The 24658-nt window shown below is 48.9% G+C and overlaps 1 protein-coding gene across 1 annotated transcript in view; it reads right to left on the minus strand.

Moving 5' to 3' along the window:
• The window catches only part of CDHR3 (cadherin related family member 3), a gene marked incomplete at both ends in the record, with an annotated part of 56635 nt that extends 32020 nt beyond the window's left edge, over nt 1-24615 (minus strand). The window contains 4 exon segments of the mRNA XM_080818183.1: nt 8451-8548; nt 11638-11803; nt 15676-15878; nt 24570-24615. Of these exon segments, the coding sequence (XP_080674309.1) occupies nt 8451-8548; nt 11638-11803; nt 15676-15878; nt 24570-24615 (513 nt within the window).
• Nucleotides 24616-24658: the final 43 nt, after the last annotated feature.

Below are 24658 nucleotides of genomic sequence, written 5' to 3' on the forward strand. Positions count from 1 at the left end.
ACAGCTTGGCAGCGCTCAAAGGTATGATGTTTAAATCCCAAGCACCCCCTCCCCCCACCGTCTCTCCAGCTCACAGCCTGGGCAGCAGCTGCCTGTACACAGAGCCGTGTTCTGTGCCTTTGAGCTGAGCCTTCCCTGCAGAGAATCCTCACATATCCATAGATCAGAGGCGCAAGCTGGATGTGATGGCAAGGTTTATAGACCCAGGGGAGCATTCACTCTATGCACCTGGATCGGGATGCCTTTCCAGAGTGTCTAATGCTCTAGGAGATAGGTCCCCTATCTATCTATTCCCTATCTATCCCCTAAGAGATAGTTCTGCTCAGTCTCAAACAGGAGAAAATCTCGGGATACAAAGGTGACAGACAGACCCTGCTCTCCAAAAACTGATGGGCAACCGATAGAACATTCAGGGAAAATGTGGGAGACGTGCTCAGAGGGAGACAAACATAGGATATGATGGAAACAGAGAAGAGGAACTTAGCCCCGTCTAATTGAAGAGACACGAATGGTGGTGGTTGAGTCAAGGGCAGGGTCTCTGGAGCCAGACTGCTCAGTCTGAATCCCGGTTCTACTTCTTTGCAGCTGTGAGAGCTTGTACAACAAAGACCAATAATAATAGAGCATGTCGAAGGGGTTATCACGTAAAGTTCTAGAACAGTGCCTGGCACGTGGTAATTCCTCAATCAAGGTTAACTACCACTGTCAGTTAGCGTGTAAGATCCATGAGGGAAAGGGCTTCGTTTTATTCGTTACTACATCTCTAATGCCTAATACATAACAGATGCTCAATAAATATTTTCCTCAATCAATACCCATTTGTGAAATGTTAAATATCGGGCTTTTCTTCTTGCCTATGTCCCACCGGAGACCAGCATTCCCACCCTAAAGAATCTTAAAAAAAACAAAAAGGCAACAACAATGAAAATCTTGCTGAATTTAAAAAAAAAATCTGTTTTACTTCAGTACAGCGAGGCTTGATTATGAAATCTCCCCCAGTTCTGCCTAGGTCTGAGCAAACAAGAAAAACCAAACAGCAGCAGGCAGAAAGGGCGGGCGACTGTAGAATCAGGAACGTGGGGGATTTCTTTTTCTTTTTGATTAAGAGGCTGATTTCCTGGAATCCTGATTTTTTTTTTTCTTTTAACACCAGGCTAATTTCCTTATCTCTGAACCTACGAGCCTGAGTTAATGGGAATAGCAGTTTTGTACTTAGAAAGGAGATAATATCCATAGACTAAAAATATTGTGTCCTGTGGCCATTTGCCAGCAACTTGGTAAAGCTTTCTTTAAAACCTGGCATTCACTCCCCTTTTTAAAGGCTTGTTTAATCAAAGCTGCTCTCTTGGTATTCATTCTTGGAAAACAGAAATTAAATAGAATGAGAAGCCACTGCAGCCCCTCTCTGCTGCACCACCGGCTAAGAAAAGTCCTGAGTAATCAGATCAATTCGGTTCACAGATGCTTGTCAGACAAGCGCCGGAGTGTCCCCACTGGGAATATTCCTTTACCAGGTCTCTCTCTTTGCAGCCCCTTGCCAGCTACAGTTTGCTCCGGGACACAATGTCTTCAGTGTGGAAGACAACAGAGCCCGAGTTTCCCCTTCATCGTGTTGCTAGTGTCGCTAGTGTTGGGAGAAAGGAGGGTGAGAGGCAGCTGGCCCAGTTTCCTGAAATGTCAGGCTCCTGGGGGCTGGTGGGGCGGGGGGGGGGGGGGCAGGCAGAGTGCGCCACCTGGGCAGGGTTCACTCACTGCAGCTGGGCCATGGGCAAATTGTGATCCAACCTGTGCTCATGGGCAGCCATCCGTGGCTTTCAGGCCTGCCGTGGAACCGAGCGTCAAGAATTCAGCCTCCGGTCTCCCGAGAACAGAGCCGTCCACTTCCAGGGGCCATGTTTCCAGGGGGGAGGAAGGACCCTTCTGCCTCCCGGGGCCAGGAATGCCAATGGGTCAGCAAGCCCCCGAGATCATGCCCCCAAGCCCACCCACCCCCCGCCGAGGACCCACAGCACACGGCATCATCTTCCAATGTGGCTGTAGGGGGCTATAAATATGAGGCCACGTTCCCACTGCATTTTTTCAGTGTAAGGTGAACATTTTATAAAAGCCTTGACTCGTCTTTCTTCCCTGGTTCCACCCCTATCCCAGCTCAGAGATAGGAGGTGCGGGACAAAAATAGGAGGGAAGAGTGCCTGGGAGAAAAAAAAAAAAAAGGCACCATAAAAAATCCTACTGTGAACCTTTAACTTGGCTTGGGCAGTATTATGCGGGTGAGTAAGCCGGTGAGAGGCAAGCATTTGAATGTTTTTAAGAGCCACGTTTATAAATGAAAAATGCTATAGGTACGGAATCCTTTACTGGTAAGGCTGCCAAGGATTCGACCCTCTCGAATTCTCCCATTCCTTCTCCATAATCTGCCTCAGTCCTATTTTCTGATTCAGGCGTCACTGATCTTAAGGACAACTGACCCCATCTATTGGAAGAAGTGTCTCTCCCAACATATGAACAGTCATCAGTGGTGCTGTATGTGGAGTGGGAATCGTCCAAAACTGCTTTTTCCTTTCTTGAGCATTTTAGCAAGAAGAACCTGGAGTAGAACGTGTTTTGCAGACTCCTGAGTTAGCAGGCAGGTGCCACGGGCCAACGAACAAGTGGTGTGCGTGGGGGTGGGGGTAGAGACACGTGGGGAGTGGGAAGGGTGCTGTCACTCGGGAAATCAAGGGGACACCAAGAACAGAATTTGCTGGAACAAGCTAGAAGGGAAGGAGTAGGGGCTGGGCCGGGAGAAGTCGATTCTCACTAGAGTTCCGGGGCCCAGGCAAAGGCCTCAGCTCCTTCCCTTATCCGGAAATAAAATGCTGCTCAGTGCACCTAAAAAGTCCCAGCCAGCCAGCACCCACAGCGGAAAGGACAATCTTATTCCCAGGAAGAGGGAAAGAACAGCATCTCAGAGCCTGGTGCAAGCCGGAGCGGGGAGAGAATGACTTCCCGTTGCCCTCCCGGTAGCTCAGCTAGTAGCAAGGTCATTGCTCTTTTAATTTCATCCTTTGTCTGCCCCAGTGAAGACAAAGCACATTTCACTTTATGCAAAAGTCCTTCCCTAATGGAAAGGCCGAGAGAAAGCTCCTTAATGGAGGAACCGCTGCACTAGATCACTTTGCCTCCAGCTGCGAAACTGATTAACGTCCTGAGAGTCTCCGAGGAGGCTTCCCTGCCATCACGGTGGCCCTCAACGAGAGAGGGGGAGGTAGAGTGGGGGAGCTGGGTGGGAGGGGGTTGGATCTCTCTGAACCTCCTTCAAGAGGTAGGGAAAGCACTGGGGGAGGGGGCCCAGAGAAAAAAGGCCGGTTGGTATGATTATTCACAGACAAACCGTTCCGAGCCCAGTATGAACACATGTCTCTGAGGACGTCCTCCTGGAACCCGTAACGACACAGAAGGTGCCCAGGGAGGGGGAGCTGCTGCCAGATCCAAGCCTGCTCCCTATAGCAGGAGCCACCAGCCACTGGCACCTGTGATGATCGAGCATTTACAATGGGGCTGGTCTGAGAGGAGACAAGCTATAAATCAGCATATCAGAAACGATGAGCCCGGAGACTTACTATTAAGAAAAAGGAGGTAAAACAGCTCATGAATCGTTTTGATGTTGGTCACATGTTGAAAGATAGTAGTTTGGATAAGAGTATTTAAATATTGAAGAAGTGTATTAAAATTAATTTCACCTGTTCCATCTTATTTTTTAATGTGGTTCCTGGAGCATTTAAAATGGCATACATGGGCATCATTTCCTGCTCGCATGCCCGCTCTGTGGGCAGTGCTGGTCCAAACAACGTACAACTACCGGCTTTTACAACTGCTTTGGAAAGGAGGGAGCAAATACCAGCAGTTTCTGCATTGGCCCCACTTTCATGTTATCTACAACAGAGTTTTAATTTATTAAGGTGGGTAGGGATTGTAGGATTTGTCATTTAAGGGGTTTCTGGAGACGTCCTAGAGCTATTTAATTCATCCTTCCTCCTTAGCATTTCCCACTGGCAAGGCAGCTCCTTGGAACCCACCAGGAAAGCTGATAGGCACAAACCAAGCCAAGGTGTCTTCACGCGCATGCTTTGCTGGTTTGTTATTGTTCCGGTTTTGTTTCGTTCTTCCTTGTGGGAAGTCGCATAGTTTGTTCATCAGTTTAGGGCCATTTGAAATGGGCACCTTCTTCCTCCACCTCCACCGTGATCCCAAGATCATGTAAGAACTGGTGGTAAATCTGAACGGAGATCCCGTAATTATCTTGCGGGTCGCACCTTTGCCAGGTAGAGGGTTGGCTGCGGTCATGGAGGCAGGGGAGCCAGGAGGCCCTGCCATCCCATTTCGGACTCCTCCCTCAGGACCACCCTTGCAGCCAGTGCCCAGCTTGCTGCAAAGTGCCGTGACCAGACCTGCCGCCAGATACGTTGACTATCAACCCAAGATCCTTCAGACCATGGCAGTACCGACCCAGCATCCTTAACACAGGCTCCCCTCTGATCATGGGGCACAATGCCATTTTTTCAAACACCACTCTTCTGAAGACCTGTGTCTTAGAGGAGTCCAACACAGAGAGGACTCCCCAGCAGCAGGTCGTCATGGGCACCGTTCCCATCTTTATAAGTGTGGCTCAATATCCTCCTTCAGGCTCGCTTTCACCCCAGGGTTCTCCACACAAATTCCGGACCATGCCGTCCTCAGTGCCATGGCTGACAGACCAGCTGGCCACAGAAATGACATGGTTTAGGTCACGGTACTCCCGGTAGACACCCTCTGTGTTGACCCTATCTGCTGTGGGGCGGGTGGTGCTGTGGGCCCAGCAGGAGCTGCCATCCTGGGGATGGGCTAGTTCCTGGGAGACAAATTGACCCCACTCACCTTGCACTGGTTGCAGCTCATGAGCAGAGGCCTGGGGTCTGTCCTGAGCCCCAGCTTCAACAGCTGGTCCCCCTGCAGGGCCAGTGGTGGCTTAGGCTCTGCAGGAAGAACCCCAACGGCAACAGCGGGATCCGTGCCGTGGCTCCTGGCCCTGCTCTGATGTTTCATTAAACCTCTACTTGTTTCTTCAGTTCAGTGGTTCTCGAAGGGTACAGAGCATCAGAATCACCTGGGAAGTTTGTGTTCCAGGAATCTGTGCTTTTTTCATTTATTTTAATTAATTAATCAATTAATTTTTAAAGTAGGCTTCTGCACCTAGCAAGAAGCCCAGTGTGGGACCTGAACTCACGAACATGAGATCAGGACCTGAGCTGAGATCAAGAGTCGGCCGCCTTAACTGTCAGAATCTGGTTTTGTTTTTGTTTTTAGAGCGGCCTACATATATTCTCAGGCAGGGGCCTTAACACCTTCTGACAAAGCCCTCCCCGCCATGCTGACGGAAAGACTCGTCCTGGGGGATTTGGCAAATACACAGACTCCCAGGCCCCTCCCAGACCCACAGGAAGAGAAAGTCCAAGAGGGAGACTTGGGAAATTTGGGAAGCCATGTCTTAAAGCAGTGGTTCTCAATCCTCGCTGTGCAAGAGATTTAGCTGGGGGCCCCAAAAAGCCTGAGGCCTGGGACACACACCAGGACAATCACGTCAGACTCCTGGGGGGCAGGACCCAGATACCTGTCGTTTTTTAAAGTTCGTCTGTTGGTTTCAACGGGCAGCCACGGGCTTCAGGGACAAGGACGGGTTTGGTCATAGTAAATCAACCCAGTTCCTTTCTCCTTATATAGGACAAAGTCTATCCTTTCATACCTTCCAAGCGCCCAGAATAAAATGTCTAAGCACAAAGGCCACACGGTGTCACTTCCTAAACTGTTAGTACATTTTTCTCATCTGAGAAAGGTCCTTTCTGGATTGTGCTCACTGCCCCTCCAGGCTGACTGTCAAAGGTCTGGGCAGCTGTTGGTGCTAGTGCAGGTGTGATTAACACTTTCTGCTCCCCTCCCCAGAGAACTCCTAAACCCACTGCAGAACCCACAGGTGCGGGCCCCCTAGTTCCAGGTCCCAAGCCTCTGCAGCTGCTCTCAGACCTCTTTGGATCGCACTGTTTTCTCCCAAGGGAAAAACGCTGCGGCTGCCTTTGCTCTCCACGTGGGGCTGCTTCCCTTCATCAGAAAGGGTTAACAACCTGATCGACAAGGCGTTTTTAAAGGGGTGCCATGACCTTATTCTTTCTAGATAATTTAAAGATGGAGATTTAAAAATAAGCACTTTTTTGACACTTGAGATTCCTTCCACTTGGCCCCCACTGTGTCTTGTATGAACTTTAGAGTAGTTGCCTTACTGAATTCTAATAACCTGGTGTATGTGTGAATGTCTCCCACCCAGACCATAAACTTCTGGAGGTACAAAGATGGGTCTTTCTCGTCTTTGTGCCCCGAGTATCCAATAGAAAGCCGGGCACATAGTGGATTCTTGGTAAGTGTTGAAAAGAACTGAATGTATGAATGAGGTACTATATTCTGGGTTGTTGACCCAGCCAAAATTCCTTTTCGTTTGGTCACCATCAAAAAACAGTGGCCAAGGGGCACCTGGGTGGCTCAGTGGGTTAAGCCTCTGCCTTCGGCTCAGGTCATGATCTCAGGGTCCTGGGATCGAGCCCCGCATCGGGCTCTCTGCTCAGCGGGGAGCCTGCTTTCCCCTCTCTCTCTGCCTACTGCTCTGCCTACTTGTGACTTCTCTCTGTGTCAAATAAATAAATAAAATCTTTAAAAAAAAAAAAAAAAAAAACAGTGGCCAAGGGCGCCTGGGTGGCTCAGTTGGTTGAGTGACTGCCTTCGGCTCAGGTCATGATCTCGGAGTCCCGGGATCGAGTCCCGCATCAGGCTTCCAGCTCCAGGGGGAGTCCGCTTCCCCCTCTGACCTTCTCAGCTCTCATTCTCTCTCTCACATGAATCAATAAAGCCTTAAAAAATAATTAAAAAAAAAAAAAAAACAGTGGCCAACAGTTCTGGCTGGTGAGAAGTAGGGCCTCCAGGAGGATCTTTGAGATACAGACTGGGTTGGCCTGCTCCCGTCACCTTGTACCCCTTCCTGGTTTTTTCTTCTTCTTCTTCTTCCTGCCTGGAACTTAAATCCTGGAGGTGCAGCCCCCGTATTGTGATCATGAGGTGAACAAAAAGAGGATAAAACCAGCCCTGGACTGCCTGCCCTCCTCTGCACTTCTTGTAATGGGAGGGAAAAAAAAAATCCCACCTCCGCCACTATGGTTTTCTGTTATTTTCAGACAAACATACTTATAACTGATATAACAAGGATGTTATTCGTAAGTTCGCATTTAAAGCACCGCGTATTGTTCTTAGCATACAGTAGGGACCCATTAAGTGTTTGCCTACTCCACTTACTCAAGCAAATAGAACCTTGAATAAACGGTTTTGGGGACAGAAGAGTCATCTTCTGATAAGAACAGACTATTCCCTAACTCAAAATATGTCTGCTAATTTGAAAACAGCGCTGTAGACCATATTATACGGGTCCTGGAGGTTATTTCCAAGGCTCACGTCCTCCTGTTAGAAAAAGTAGCCCCTTTGAAGCTGCAAATCAAGCCTCCAACAGCAGAAACAGCCTCCCGGCGTTACCAATTCCCTGAGTGTCGTATTTCAAATATGCCCTTCTCTGTAAGGCGGGCTTTGCAGGAGTGATGCCTGATCCAAGGTTAGTTGGCTGGCTGGTGTGAGCTTTGTTTTTGTTTTTGTTTTTCTCCAGCCTGGGCTGCCCAGCTGCAGGGTGCATGGACCGCTTGAGGGGACAGAGCTAGGAGCCACAGCGTCCTGGCCCAGGGACAAGCTGACAGCCTCCTCCGCCTGAGGGTTGGTGTTTACAAGAGCTCCACTGAAAACTGCATGAAGGAAATGGATTTAGGAAGAAGAGTGATCAGCTGTCCCAGAATGAAACTCGAGGGAAAGTCCCAGGACCCAGTTTCCAATTTCCCCTGTGGGATTTCCTCCCTCTTATTTGGAATTTCTGGGATTCTCTTTTAACCTTTTTATTTTTTACTTTCTAACTTAGCTCCAAGCAGCTTGACATCACCTCTCGAAAAGGAAGTGTTAATGCCGGTCTTTGGGGTACGCATTTTTTGCTTACTTTTAAAAGAATACAGCTGGATTTTTAGCACCTTAGAATTAAAAATACTGAGCAATTTCAATATGCCAGGCCCTGTGCTAAGTGGCTTTACGTGCATTATCTCATACTTAAAATCCCCAGTGTGCAGGTGCTTTTATGCTTCCATTTTATAGATGAAGAAATGGGAAGTTCACGAGTCTGATCTGGCGTGTCTACGGCCAGAGCTCCCTTACCCATTCCGACGTCCCCCGTGCTCTGCACCATGGCGGTGGACAGCCTATTCCTCCCCTCACCACTGCCCAAGCCCCCGGCCGAGGCTCCAGCCTCCCGTGTCAAAGGCAGCACAGAGAAACCCGACTTATTTATCAAGGAGACTTACACTGAGGGGTATGTTTCGGCTTATGTCTTCCGGATCAAAGGCTTCAACCTGGTAAATGAATCCCGGGTTTGTTCCTTCCAGTATGTAAAGGTCTAGACCTAGATCAGCGCCCGAAGTGTAAGAAGATGCATTTTATTAGATAAAGCCAATGAGGAATTACAGAACCAGGACAGCCGTACCCAGCCAAGGAGAACCAAGTGCACTTGGTGTGGTGGGAAGGGGGGATAAGGCTGGGAGTCAGCCTGCCGCCGGCTGGCGTGAGCAGACCGCTTATGGGAATTTATGAAGTACTCAGGGGGGACAAACTGGGATCGTGTTTCCTCTGCTGAGAGGTGATCTAGGGGAGGAACCTCCCGGTACAGCTCCTCCGTGTTCCTGATCTATGTTCACGGGCAAATTCCTCCAAAACCACGCTAGGGTCACCTGTTGAAGGGCACTTAGCATGTCAGCTGAAAGGACTTGCAGCAGGAATAAGGGAGAGGGCTGCAGAGGCCCAGGAACGGGACCAGAAATTACTTCATCTCCTTCAGAGTTCTGGGCAGCCAGGGGGAGCCTGGCACTGGGCCCCAGCAGCCTGGCCCGAGGGGTCTCCGCACCCCACCCTGGCCTCTCTTTCCCAGCACCCGTCCGTCTGCAAGAGGGCTGAGAACGTGCACGCCAGCTCACTCTTTGGGGCCACTGTGCTGAGGGCTTATGTTTTCTCCTTTATCATCATAACCCCCTGTACGTAGGCATTCCAATTCTCTCCACTTTACAGACAAGGAAACAGGCTCGCGGGGACTAGGAGGCTGTCTCAGCGAGGAAGGAGGTGACAGCATACAAATTCAAGCCCCGCCTGTCTTCGATTTGAGCTCCAGCTCTCATTCGCCTTTATCACTGCTCGCGCTTGCATTCAAAACGGTGTTTACTGAGTCCTCACTCCATACCCGACACCGATCTGTCCAAGCACTCGGGACATAGCGGTCCTCTCAACGTGCAACCCCACTCTCACGGAGCTTGCATGACAGTGGGACGATACAGGCAATAAAATCAATGAGCAACAGCGGGGAGCCTGCTTCCTCCTCTCTCTCTCTCTGCCTGCCTCTCTGCCTACTTGTGATCTCTGTCAAATAAATAAATAAAATCTTTAAAAAAAAATCAGTGAGCAAAATGTGTGAACGTTACTGAGCTGGGTGCTGGAGAAAATCAGGGAATGGAGTGTTGTGTGAAATAGTGGTTGGGGGAGGTTCGAGACACTTGAGTCTAGATTCTTAAAGAGATGAGGATCGTAGACATACAGGGGAAGAGGGCAAAGAGCCATTGAGAAGATGCGGGTGAGGGTGGTTTGGGGACCACAGCGGAGGGGGGGGGAAGAAATGTGTGGAAGTGGTCATGGTTGGGTTGGAGGGGGGCAGATTGAATGATGCCTTGAGATTCTGGCTCTGCTCCCGAGAGAGATGGGAAGTTCTTGCGGGGCTTGAAGTAGAGGCGTGCCTTGATTTGATTGACATTCAACAGGATTCTTCTGGCTGTTCTGCGGAAAATAGACTGACAGGGGCAAGGGCAGAGCAGGCAGGCCGGTTAGCTCGCCATTGCCATCGCCATCGCAGTAAGGCGGGTGACCCATGACTAGTGACTTTCCCATGTTGGTGGCAATGGAGATGCCAGGGGGCAGTCAGACTGCATAGACTTGGAAGTGGCAAGATTTCCTCATGGGCTTGATGTTGGATGTGAAAGATGGAGAAATTAAGGCTGACTTTGAAGTTTTGGCCTGAGCCATTGGAAGATTATTGGTGCCATTAGCTAAAATGGGAAAGACAGGAGAAGCAGGGTTTTTTTTGGGTGGGGGGAGTGGAAGTCAAGAGTTTGATTTGGGGGCATGTTAAATTTGCAATGTCGTGTTCTGACACCAGTTCCAATGTATGGGGGATACTCCTACAGCATCAAGCAATCCTCTGACACCAGCTGGGGGTTCTACAATTCAACTCCATTCTGATACTATCTACCCAGAGCTAGCTTTCAGACTCTACAGACCAAGAACTCACCCCCATGAGACACCCCCCATCCCACTTCAGACACCAATTCCAAGTTCAGGTTATTGTCCGTGCTCCTGACCCACGGGCTATAAATCTGAGTTTCCCACCATCGAACCTCTTTGGGTTCGATGAATTTGCTAGAGGGGATCCCAAAACTCAGGGAAATATTTTACTTGCTTACTAGATTACTGGTTTTATTATAACCAGGTCTAACTCAGGAAAAGACAGAAGTAAGAGATGCATAGACCATGACATGGGGAAAGGAGCACAGAGCCTTCATGCTCTCTGGGCACAGCACTCTCCTGAAAGGGCGAGGTGGCTCACCAATCTGGAAGTTCTCCAAACCCCACCCTTCGGTGCTTTTATGGAGACTTGATTACGCAGGCGTGGCTGATGACATCACTGGCCAAGGGCAGGTGAGTTCCATCTCCACCCTCCTCCCCTCCCCAGAGGTGGGGGTGAGGCGGAGTGCGGGACTGAAAGTTTCAACCTTCTAATCACATGGTTGGCTCCGCTAGCAACCAGTTCTCACACTTAGGTGACCTGGGGGCATTCCAAAAGTCCCCTCACAACATCCCAGATGCCTATTAGACAGGGCAGACAGAGCTGTGGTATAAGACGGCCAGATATTGGAGTCAGGAGCTCAGAGGAGAAGCTGGACGAAAATGACAGAGTTGGAGATTGTGAGTATGGATGGAGGTCAAAGTCATGAGCCTGGGAGAGCTCACGCAGGAAGTCACCCTGTACTCCACTCCTGTATATTGGCCCCCGGGCTGCAGCACACCCCAGCCGCACATGGCCCTCCAGGGGTCCGAGGGGAGAATAAACAGGTCAGTCAATGACCACAGCACACAGGGATGAGCCTCTGATGGGCTGGGCCCCGCTTCCTCCAGAATGACCCGCTCGAGGGCCCTGAGCCTCAGTATCCCCCCACCAAGGACTGAAAGAGGCGCAAGAGAAACCACAGAGGTGAGGGGCTTTGTACGTTGTTGGGCATCATTTTGGGGAAGTCCTGTCCTGGAGGACATTTCATTTATTCCCTGCTCGTTAAGCAGCTGCCTGTTCCAGGCAAACAGCTGCTTGTTTACTTACTTTTCTGTTTTGCTCTGTCCCCCAGGGTCCCCCCGCGATGCCACCGTCTGGGCTGAACGGCACAGCCCAGTGAATCTTACCTTGTGCCAAGTTGCCTTGAAACTGAGGCGGCTCGTTCACATCTGTTACCTGGACAGTCAGGATCTGAAGGTCGGTGACACCAACATCATCCTTAACATAAATCTGCAAATCAAATATGTTTGGTCCTGTTTCAAAGTCTAGTTGTTCCTTCCCCGTGGTGACAACCTAAAAGCAAAGGCAGAATTCTTAGTAACCAGGTGAAAAGAGATGTTTCGTATGCATGCATTTTGCGAAGAGACGTTACTCGGAGGGAAGCAACCAGCATTCTGGAAAGCATCTCTCCCCCACCACCAGAGGAACAGGTTGTTTTGCCTTTGTTCTTCCAACCTAAGCCCCTGAGATTTCTACCAAAGGGACTCCTGCGTGTGAAGCTGCTTTTCAGAGGAAAGTAAAATATTTAGGCGGCATCCTGGTTCCATTGACAGGCGATGGAAAGCCAGGAGTTAAAACCCAGTCACTACTTGGGGTAGGCATCTAGATGAGTCCCTTAGCCACCCTGAAGATGGTCAGACTTTCTGGTCTTTAAGAATAAGCCACTGCACTTTCCTGGGATTGTTGTGAAGTCACATCTTGACTCGGCAACCCATGCTAATTTTCCCAAGGCCACGTCCGTGAATAAACAAGGGAAGGATACATCTGCTGAAATAAGGAACAATATACACTTACATCAACAGCCGGTTCAGGGTTTTTGTGCGTTTCCACACATTCTCCCACTGGTGGAAACTTGTTCCCTGCACTCTAAGTGTTTTTGGAGCTGTGGGAGGGACACCAAGAACCAGGGCCAGAGAAATATCACCGGAATCATCAGCAGGAACCCAGCTGGCCCACGATGTGAGGGTCCTCCTGAGGCCAGCTGGAGGCCAACTTGTGACCTCTCATACCTACATGCATGCTCCTGCCACCAGCTTAGACCACGGGGTGCCCCTGTCCTTTGGGGACCTCAAGGACTAAATTTCATAAATGTCTTAATTATGCTTATGGAGATTTTTGTTTGCTAAAACGCCTGGGGCCAGGCAGGTGTTCATTCTCCTGTCTTTGGGAGAGCACTTACCTCCCATCTCACTGTCATGACTGACAGTGTGACCTGATGGGTGTGACCTTGAGAAAGTCCTTTACCTTTCCCTGATTTTGTTTCCATGTGATTATAATTAGGCGAATACTCCTTGCCCCAGTAAAACAGCTGAAGTATAACACAGGGGATTATAACAAAAGCTAGATCAGGATACTGTGGAGAATCAGGGGCAAAGTTCATGGTGAGCTCTGTGTAGTCAGGGAAGACTTCATGGAAGAGGCTGTGCAAGATCTCGATTGGTTGACAGAAGACAACCACAGAATGGAATGAGTGCATGCGGTGGAGGGAGAAAGTGTAGAGGAGGGTTGAGAGAGGAAATGACGTAGTCTCATCTCTACCTGTGAGCAGGGTCAGCCTGGGACCCACATACATAGAGATGACCTGTCTCCATGCTTGATGTGTGACAGGCGAGACCTCCCCGTGCCTCAGTTTCCCACCTCTAACGTGTACATAATAGTAGTACACCGTGTTGTGGGGCTGTTACGGGGATTAAATAAATGAATTCCCAAAATGTTTAGGGGGATTCCTGGTATATGGTCAAAGCACCATAAATGAGAGTTGTTATCATTAGCCTCATTATTATTAACCCCCCTTACCTTCCCTGCAGCCCCAGACGTCCCAGCAGTTGTGTTCAAAAGCAGAGAGGCCTGGCCCCTGGCATGAATCAGAGGTCACCCTCAGAAAGCCTAGTACAACAGAGTCCCAAGGCCAACAGTGACCAGACCTCTGGGCCAGAGATCCAAAAACCTTGTCGCTAACCTTCTCTTGCAGAGTGTCAAGTTGGCCCATGGGAAAGTCAAGTTGTGCCACAGGGATGGCACTGACCCATTCTGTAGGCCGCAGAAGCAACTCTTGTGAGCATTTTGGGTTGGAGAATAGGATCTTTCTGGGGGGGGGGGTGATAGTTGATGCTATTAGGCGGTTTCTGGGGAGAAGCAGTCAATGCTTCGGGACCCATGAACGTGTGGCCCTTCCTAGTTACTGACATAGCACCCAGGAGGGCACCAGGCCTAGGACAATACACTGGACACTAGAGCCAACATCAGTTGAGGTGCTAAGAAAGTCACAATTTCTAGAGGTCAGACACAGGATGGAATTCCTCCTTGATTGTCAGCCCTTTTGGAATCATATCAAACTTGGAAAGGATGGGTCCTTTTACCTGACCGGGGGGCTCACCAACCAGCAACAGAAGCGCAGGGCAATATGGAAGAAAGAGCCTAGGATTGGCCATCAGAAGACCTGAGTTAAGTATTTCATCTGTTATGGTTACGTGATCTTGGACACACCAGCCAACTCTGCCATCTCTCTGTGATCTTAGTTTGAAAATAGAAATAAATCCTTTACAATGGTGGTAACATCAGTGTCAGTAGTGACAATCCAGAGGTCACTACTAGATTATGTTTCCCTGTGATTATAATCAGGCAAATACTCCTTGCCCCAGTTAAACATAACTGGGGTCATAAACAGAGGTTATATAATCCAGAGAATGCGCGGTGGGATCGCTACACAGTTGCCATCCTCACCATCAAAGGCAGTAGACTCTAGAGGCTAAGGGTGAGAGTTCTCAAGGGAGAACCACCCCAATGTTGGTCAGCTGCTGAACAGATAATCAAACTGTGGTCTATCCTTACGGAGGAATATGACTCAGCCATGAAAAGGAAGGAAGAGCTGACCCAGGTTAAAGGAAACTAGCCAGTCACTAAAGACCACATACAATATGAATCCATTCATAGACAACACCCAAGATAGGCTAATCCATAAGGCAGAAAGGAGATTGGGGTGTGCAGGGACTGGGGGAAACAGGATAAGCGTTCTAAAACTAGATGGTGGTGATGGGGCACCTGGGTGGCTCAGTGGGTCAAGCCTCTGCCTTCTGCTCAGATCATGATCCTAGGGTCCTGGGATCGAGCCCCACACTGGGCTCTCTGCTCAGCAGGGAGCCTGCTTCCCCCTCTCTCTGCTTGCCTCTCAGCCTACTTTTGATCTTTCAGTCAAATTAATAAATAAAATCTTAAAAAAAATAAAAATAGGGACGCCTGGGTGGCTCAGTTGGTTAAGCGGCTGTTCTCATGATCAGCTGTGTTTAGGAACACCTAGTATGTACCTCAAGGAGGCAACAAGACTCGACCAAGCAGGCTGAGCCCACAGGGTCCCACCAGTTCCCCAGGGTGATGGCACGCAGGACTCACGTCAGGGCTAATGATAACCACCAGAGGTCTCTACGCGGATGGAAGGAAGGGCGGGGTTGGGGGTGGGGGTTCAGACGTCTGGATCCTAAAGGCATCCCTGGAAGGGCCTCCGAAGGTACCAATAGAAAACACGCAGATAGGTTTGTCCTACCTAAGGAGGAGCACCGACTTTGGAAAAGACTTAAATGACAAACTAGGAAAGAGAACAGAGTGTAACAGCTCCTGCATGTGAATGACGGGGTCTGAATGATCCAAGAGGAAACATTCACACAGCACAGCTGGGCTTTCAGGCTTGTATTTTTATGAAGGGTGTGTTCTTCCATATTAAATAAGTCTCCTCATAGATTTCCTCCTGGACAAATCACAGAATTCGAGAAAAGCAGAATCAACAGACACAAGTTCATCAGGGCCTGGCTTCGGAGGAGATGAATCCCCACGCTATGCCCCCCAAAGGATTTAGATAGTCTGTGCACGCCTAATAGCTGACGTCCCAGGAGGGCAGGTGGCCATGAGAAACAGGACTTTTATTTGTAACAATTTGTAATAATTTGAGCATATTGCTTATCCCACTGGATTAAGTGCAGAAAGAAGGTCCAAAGTGTTTAGGGGCCTCTCTCAAAGAGAGATCTTGGATGCCCCAGACGGACCTTCTGGGTCCCAGCAGAGGAGGGAGTGAGCCCGGGAAAGAGAAGGAACGGGTCAACCATCTAGAATCCATCCACCCTCATCTTCAGGACCCGTCTCTGTGGACAACTCCCCCAGGGCCATGCACTTGCCTCAAAGTCGGTGCCTGACAACCAGTTCACCTTGAAGGCCTCAGTGAGGGGGCTCGTGTTGATAATCAGGGGCCACCCTGGGATCACAGGAGACAGCGAGGCTGATAAGTTCACAGAAAACTTGTGCACTGGCGTCTCAGGTGGAGAATTTTCAGCCACAGTGCTTGTAGCCGGCAAGTGGATAAGGTGCAGCGCTTCTCTCCCTGTGGGTTTAAAAAGGATGCAAAATGGCATGAATGCAAAGCCTTGTGCTGGGAACAAGGACTGAACAGCTTGGTCTGTGGCTTCAACCCGTAGCCCGGGGCGCTGCTGGAACCTGGTCACTCCCCAAGAACAAATACTCTTGCCAAGGACTGGAAATGGAAATACGAGATCTTTCAGGAGCCAAGAAAACGACCACCACCAAACAACCATGAAATCTGCTTCTGTCATTCTGTAAAGAAAGCTGCTGCTTTCCTCGTCTCCCCGCGCCCCTTCTCTTTTCTCGCAGGCTTTGTGAAGAGCTCGGGAAAGAGGAACGTGATGCCTCAGGGGGCAGACCTCCCCCTGCACGACCAAGGCCGGCCATGACACACCATCTTACAAGGGCCGGGGAGTTTACAGGAGTTTCTTTTCCTTGTCTGTGTCAGCGTCTGATTCAGAGGTCCTCAAAACTGAGTGTGTGTGACAGCCCAGCTCCAAAATCATGGTAGACCTCCCCGCATCCATAACTAATCTCAAGGACAATTGTTTGTCATTCTAGGATTGGGGGGGGTGTCATGACGATGAAGACCCATCAGTACATCTTGATTGACAGATTAACTCCCATTTCACAGGGAAGGAAATGAGAGAGGCCCGGGGAAGGCATCGCGTTGCCTCGGGCTGTATCTCAGCCAGACTTTCACAATCTAAGAGAAAGGATGTTTCTTCCAGGAAAGCCTTGGGATGTTCTTCAGTCTCCTTGATCCTCTGCAAGATTTTGCAGGTATAGAGGAGAGCGCCAGGTCCTGTTCTTTCATGTTTCCATAGTGATAGTTACTCTGGGGGGGGTGTGTGTGAAAAGTGTCCCCCCTCCAAAAATAAAATCCATGTTCACTCAGAATCTCAGAATGTAACCTTATTGGGAAATAGAGTCTTTGCAGACGAATTGGTTAAGAGGCAGTCATTCTGGATCGGGGTGGGCCCTAAGCCACCAAATGGCATCCTTCTAAGGGGGGACAGGGCACCAAGACACACCCATGAGGCAGAAAGCCATATTATGATCGAGACAGAAGATGGACTGATGCAGCTAGATAACAAGGACCAGCAAACAACCACAGAAGGCTAGGAAGTTCGTGGAGGACAGATCTCCCTCAGAGTTTCTAGAAGGAACCAATCCTGCCAGCACCTTGACATCAGACCTCGGATCTCCTGATCCACTCTAGGAAGTCAAAGTCAAAAGTCAAAGTCAAAAACCCATTTATCCATTGTCCCAAGTAAGCATACAATGTAAAATCCTTTCTCTCGCTTATTCCCCAAAACAATCCTCTCAGAGATGAGTATTAGTGGCACCATTTTACAGATGAGAAAACGGAGCTGAATAATAATAAGTAAAAAACCAAAATTTACACTGAAGCCCCGCTTCTTAGCCAGCTTCCTGATCTTGGCCCCCATTAGCCCTTGGGGACAAGCCACTTGGAATGGGAGGGAGGTTCCAGGGACAGGAAAAGGATCTGTCCTACCAAAAAGTGTAGAACTTCTGGGAACAAACAAGCCATGGGGAAGTGCTGGGTTTTGTCAGAGAATGTTTTTATTCAGACTTGGGGGAAGGGATGCGGAGAAGTAGATGGCCATGTAGGAAAAGTTGAAATACAAACACACTGGTACAAGCTTTCGTAAATCTAAAATCATTTTAGTTTAGAGACTAAAGTTCATTATGCATAAGTTATTTTTGCTCCCCAAATGTTCCAGTTTTGTGGACACAGAGCAATGGCTCATAAATAACAAAGCAGCTGAGGTTTAGGGTGACATGGATGGGAATAGATTTTTTTTAATCTATTAAAATTGACTTTAATATTATAGCATTCTCGTGATAAAAATTGGGAGCCAAATAATAAGCTATTTTAAGGCAAAAAAAAAAAAGAAAGAAGTTTCCCCAAATAGTTTTCTTTTTTTTATTTTAAAGATTTTATTTATTCATTTGATAGAGATCTCAAGTAGGCAGAGAGGCAGGCAGGGAGAGAGGGGGGAAGCAGGCTCCCTGCTGAGCAGAGAGCCCGATGCGGGGCTCGATCCCAGGACCCCGGGATCATGACCTGAGCCAAAGGCAGAGGCTTTAACCCACTGAGCCACCCAGGTGCCCCCCCCAAATAGTTTTCTTAAATGAGCAAATTAATCAGTTGCTTTGGTGCTTGAGGTTTTTTTTAGACATCATTCCCTCAACGCCCTCTCATGCCACGGCCAGAAGTCACCAGGCCCCCTGAGCTGTTCACCAGACTGTTTCCTCTCTGTTCAGCAAGACAGGGATGGTCATAAGCAAAGTGAAAGGTTGGTAATTTCAAGGAAACCCCCACCCTCTTTTGTCCCCTCCCCCTCACCCTAGTGACTCGGGCCCCTCCCGTCAAGGAGGAAGGAAGACTCTGCTCGTATTTAGGCAAAGATAGAGCTCCCTGGGTTTTTCTCAAGAATCGCCTGCAGTTAGGTACGTGCCCAGCCCAGATGAACAGACCCAAACAAGTAACCACTTGCCTTTACTGAGCACCTACTCGTCAGGCTTTGTGCGGCTCTGCTGCCTGATCTCAGCCGTTCTCAACACAAGCCCGTGGTACAAGTGTCACTATCACCCTTCCACGTGCCTGAGGTGGCACCCTCAGCAAGGGGCCGTGGGAGGCCTGGTGCACAGCATCTGGGGCTTCCCGCTAACAGGTGGCGCATACCTACTACAGACAGTCTGTCGCATGCCTGTCAGGTGACCACACACACATAACGCTTCATGGTTATTCTACGACCCGGTGACATGGTAGCCAGATGGTGCAGGGGTCTGGTACGACATTGGCCCCTCCACCCTGATGTTAGGTCATGCTGATGCAATCTGGGGGAGGCTGTCTGGGGGAACAAGATAAGGGATCGTGCTGCAGTATCAGCTTGACATGGGCTCGGTGCGGGGAGGGGGCTTGGTGAGAGGTTTTCCGCAGCCTTGCCCTGAGCCATGGCCACCAACCTGGCTGTGTCTCCTTCAATGAACCGAGAAGGCTAGATACACTGTGCTCTTCAAATATCCCCTGCCAGTCGCTCCTCGTTTGCTCTGCTGAGAGTGTGTCCATCGATCTTGTTGTGTTCATTTTAACTTCGATAAGCCCTGGTTTCTGGAAACTAATTCGTAAAAGAAGCAGCCTTCCCATCCAAGGCATCTGACCCCAAAGACGGGCTCTTTGCATGGCTCCATACATTATGGACCTTTCCATAGTCCTCTTTGAATGGCCATTTTTTGCGTGGCAGTGAGAGAGGTATGTTGAAGGCGGGAGTGGGTCTATTTGTGCCCTTCAAGCAATTTGTGTTGGGGACTGCCTGTTTCAGGTATGGCTAAAGCCAGGCTGTATCCTTGGATATGTCCTTTCTTCTGGCATTTCCCTCTTGCTCTTTTTTTCTGTTTTGTTTTTTAAGTAGGCTTGGGGGCTTGAACTTACAACTCTGAGATCAAGGCCTGAGCTGAGATCAAGAGTTGGACGCTTAGCTGAACCACCCGAGCAGCCCTCTGCTGCCATTCTTGCTGGAGACGTTCTGTGCTTCAGCCTGTGGCGTCCGTTCCCAGGGCAAGGTCACATGTGCCAGGGGCGTGCCACAGGATCCTGAAGACTTCGTGGCAGATCCTCCAAAGACACTGGTAAGAAAGGTGGTCAAGCTGGGATCTCCTGACTCTTAGGTCAACAACAAGCTCCTCCAGCCCTTTTGTTATTACAAAAAGTAGTAGGAGCAGCATTAATAGCCATAGTAATAATAACAACTGGTGCCTAGGGTCCATGCCCCCAAAATAGAGCATTTAATAAGATGCAAAACTCACCAAATGTTCAAACCATTCTTTATATAATCAGTTTAAGGAATGTGCCCAAAGGTACTCAGCTGATCAGGGGCAGACGGAAGGTTAGAAGCCAGGGAATGGCTCTAAGACACTACACACACTTGCCTTCCAAGGCTGGTCTTCTGAACTTTCTCCAGTGGTCCGAGTGCTGGAGACCAAGAAGGAGGCTTTAATGGAATTTGACTTACACATGCATCTTAATTAAGGATCAAATTAGAGTTGCTTGAAGCGTACACTTTGAAAAAGAAAGAGCACACAGAAGATTTATTATCAGTCACTGAGCCCACTGAAATGTCTTCCTTGCTGTAGAGATCTGGGGACATGATGTGTTCACTTGTTTCCAAATGAGCAAAATCATCACCTTGCCAGAAATGGACCCACAAGGCCTCCGCAGGCTCAGTTGTGGGGGCAGCAGCCGGCCAGCCGGGGCCTCTGACACCAAAGCGGTGATGGGGTTCATGAACGTGGGCGCTGTCGTCCTCTCCCCGCCAAGGGCTGCAGCCGCTCTCACTTACAGCGTGACGTCAATACACAGAGCAGTCCTTGCCCAAGACTGTCGCTCCATAAAGACCTTTTCATTCTCTCCAGTAACTACTGAAAATAGTAGTGAGAGAGATCGGGGAGTGTTGGGAAAAGAGCACGGGACTGGCAACTAGAGCAGTTGCTTCAAGGTGGACTCTGCCACCGCTTGACTGTGTGACCTTGGGCTGGTCCTTTAACTTCTCTGGGGCCCTCTGTCAGCTCTGTCCCTCAGGGCTGTGGTGCCACACCACCAGTGCCCATGAAACAGAGCTTAACTGCTCAGGAAGGCGCCTAGGATCCGAAGGGAAAGCTTACACGTCTACGGTTTATTACAGAGAAAGGAGGCAGGTTCGTATGCCCCACAGCTGAGGGCTGCCTCGTGGGACCTTGGGACTGAAGAGGCCAGGGGCCAGCCTCCATCATCCTCTTTTCTCTCGGGGCCATAACAGAATGCACTCGCTCAGATCAGAAACCACCGATGTAGCCTCGAAACCAGGGAGCCCAAAATAGAGTCTCAGCTGGACTTTTTATATTCTGCTGGTCATGTAAGCACCATTACGTAACCAGCCTCAGCAGCAGGGCCTTCCAAGCCAGGTGCAAATCATCAATCTCACCGTTATCCACGAACAAGCTTACAAGCCCCTACAAACCATTGCAAATCTCCCTGGACCCAGGGCTCCAAAGCAGCACTGTTCATTAGCACGCTTCTGGCCTTGACCATAAGTCTGTTCTGGGCAGGATCTTCAGCAAAGCAACTCAGGCTAGTTCCGGGCCGCTAGAATTCACTCTCCCAGCACAGATACCATATCCTGAACATGCATATACTCGATAAACCATAAAACATTATAGAATGTGGTTTCATTACTTGCAGTGTCTTCCCCTACCTTTAATTTACATGATATCTATTTCCCCGGATGGGACGCTCACCCATGTTCTTTGGGAGGGCTGATCCATGCCAGGCAAGGCTAATGGCGGGGAGCCCATAGGAGGACGCAGAAGGGAAGACGGTGACTCTACTTGCAATTCTGTACATTACCCTAGGTCACAAGTAGCAAGAGAAAGATGTGTTTGTCTTGGAGCAGCAGTTTGTCTTGGAGCTGGAGAGGGAAGACAGCCAGATTGCCATGGAAAGGGGGTGGGAGGAAAGCCGAGAAGAGGGACACCTTTTGTCCTTCTGATGTCAACTCTGAACAGGAAAAGTGACATCATAGGAAAAGTAGAAACCTTTTGCAATGTTCACTGGAACTCCCCCCACCCCCCCAATACAGGATTAATCAGCCAACAAGAAGGCTTTCTGGATATGGACCCCATCTTCCTGACTTTTCAAATGATGGGAGCCTGGATAAGGAAGGGCTGCTCCTGGTTCCTCAGGGAGCCTGAGACACTGAGTCTTGGGCCTCTTTTTTATTTCCCGACATTGCCTCGCAGGGGGCCAGGCGCGATGGCAGGCTTGGGGGAGGAGTTCTTCCTACAGAGACACGAGTTAGCCTCCTACCCGGTGCTCGGCCGAGAAAACTCAAACCAATGAGGTTTGTACCTTTTTCAGGTTCACATGGATGTTCTAGCTACTGGGGAACCCTTCTCTCATTAAACACCCTGGCATTTTTTTATTTCCAAGAGAGTGATACAAAAGTTAGTTCCCTGGAGAAACTTTCTCAAAAATGTAGACAACTTCAGGATGTGGTGGATTTAAACATAGCGAGGGATCCTCGCTAAGTCCTTCAGCTTCGCGAATCATGCTCGCTCCTTCAGAACCGATGGAACCAGAAGACTGTTTTAACCCAACTCTCCGACCACTGGGCTTGGGGGGTTTGTGTAGTTTATGTTCTCCTGGGGCCTTCCCGTATAAGCCACGGGGGGAATGGGACACTGCGGCATCCGCAAAGTCGTGAAGAGAAATGGTTTCATTTCTCTCATCTTCATAGGAGGTGGGAAGGACAGAAGCTAATTTAAATGCCGACATGAGATGTACATTTCTGCATTTGGAGGGGTCTCAAAAAATATGAAAAAAAGAAGCCCCCATAAGGGATGATGATCAATGAAACCAACAAATATTTCTTGGGTTCCATAGATATGTGTGGCATGCGGGGACCACAGAGCAATACGAGAAGCAAAACTTGTGACTGTGGGGCCCACATTCACCGCGAGGAAATGTGACAGAAGAATTCTATAACCCATGCTGCCTGTTCTTGAGCACTTATTCTGTGTTGGGCACCATAACCAAACCCTGGCATACATTCCACATGTAGGCAAGAGGAGCGCCAAGGGTGCGGCGGGAAGAGTACCCACCAGGAGTTGGGGCGATCCAGGAAGGCTCCGTGGGGGAGGTGGGGCTTGACTTGGTTGTTGAGGGGTGTAGAGGACTTAGAGCAAATGAGAGGAAAGAGGACACTGGAGCATGTTTGTTTGAGATTATTATGGTGATGCCTGCTTCCAACAGCCTTAAGGCAGCTACCAGTGTGGCTGCCCGCCCCTCCCCTTTGTGCCATGGGACTCTGGTATTGGAGAGCCAGGATGAGAATCACGTTCCCAGACTCACAAAAGAACGTGAGAGGGAAACAACCTGCATCACAGCAGACCTTCAACAAACCAGGATTTGCCCCCATGGAAGCAAAAGCAGGGTACAGTGCATGGTCTTTTGGAGACGGAGGGAAGTGAGTGTGGTTTTGACAAGGAATTTCAGATATGCTTACAAACCTTTGTGATCTGTCCCTTTCACACACACGTCTGATGATTAAGTTCCAAATGATAATGTTCAGCGTGAGACACTGGGTTCTTCCTAACCTCACTCTTCCCCCAGTGGTGACAAATGTCACCTCTTAACTCAAATGATCGTGGTCCAAAAAGCCTATAATTCCGGGAAAATCTCAAATGTTTGCTTCAAGGGAGAGTGTGAGTTGCTGGAGACCCAGCCTCACATCCCCAGCTCCTCTTGCCTTCTGCCAGGAAGAGAAGCCCAAGATTAAAGAGGGTTCAGTATTAGGAAACCCAGTCATTTACTTATGTTATTAACAGATCAAAGGGGAAAATTAAGTGGTCATTTCCATAAATCTGGAAAAAAACATTGGATTTAAAAATCTACTGTGATTCAGAAATAAATACCAGGGGGGAAAAAAAAGTATCTCCTTAACATATAAACCATTTCTGTTTCACACCAAAGGTTGACATCCTGTTTAATGGAGAATAAGACAAGAGCGTACATTCTTATCATTATTCAACAACAGCCTGAAAGTATGGGCCTGGTAATTAGATAAGAGAAAGAAATACAAGACAGAAAAATAGGCAAGGAGAAGTATAAATGTTGATTATTTTCAAACGTGGGAAATGCATGAGAGTCACCTGGAAAACCATGACAAATAATAAGAAAAGGCATTAGGAGACATTCATCCATTGCAATGATAATCAATGAAAACAGACAAGGGAAGAAAAGATGTTATTCACAAATATGGAAAAAGAAAAAAATCGAAGAAAGAACTAGAAATAAACGTAATCAGAATGTGCAAGATCTCTGTGAAGGAAATCTTAAACTACTCCAGAGGAAAACAAAGACTTGAACAAGTATCTAGAACTGTCTAACAGGAAGGCTCAACATCCTACGTAATAATCACTAACATTTACTAAGCATTTACCATGTACCTCTTCCAAGTGTGTTACTATATAACTCATCAAATATGTAAATTACCCCAAACTAATCTGAAAATTTAGCATGATTGAATTCCATACATTATGCATATACTACCTATTCAAAAATAAGATTGAATTTAAAAAGCTCAATTTCCATAATCCAACCCAACAACATTAAAAGGATCACCCAAGATTCTCCAAACTCTTGAATAAGGAAGCGGGAGTACAAGACGCTCTAGAGTGAATCTGGTTCTTCAATCAGAAGATGTTTTCTCTGCTCAAGACTGAGACAAGAGCCCCTTGATACCTCAGTTTTCCCATAGGATGACTTGTCAACTTCCGGTTGCCTCCAGAAGGCTCCAGAGAAAAGCCAGAGTCTCCACAAAGACTGACTTGACATACACACAAAGCTCTGCTGTGAAACCTTTCCCAACCTTACATCCTGAAGGACGTCTGGCATAGGCCAGTAGGCAAGGAGAGAAAGTGAAGTCTGCGAGACCAGAGACTAGACTGTGGCTTCGTTCGGTGCCCCTCTTCTACAGGGCAGCCCCACCCCAGCCTCTGAGAGCTCCCTGTTGCCGCATCATCTCATTCACCAGTGCGGATAAGCCCACCGTTGAAGAAGACCTCCCAGAGGCCATTTCCTCTTTGGGGGCGTTATCACTCAGTGATAGTAACTAGACCGAGGGAGGTGGCAACATGGCATCCCTACCTGACATGGCCCCCAGGAGACTCAGGAGAAAAAATGCTCCCTGCATCTTGGAGAGTTCACGTCTGTAGGCACTTCCAGCATATTATCCA

Source organism: Martes martes, assembly GCF_963455335.1.
Source record: "Martes martes genome assembly, chromosome: 11".
Lineage (NCBI taxonomy): Eukaryota > Metazoa > Chordata > Mammalia > Carnivora > Mustelidae > Martes > Martes martes.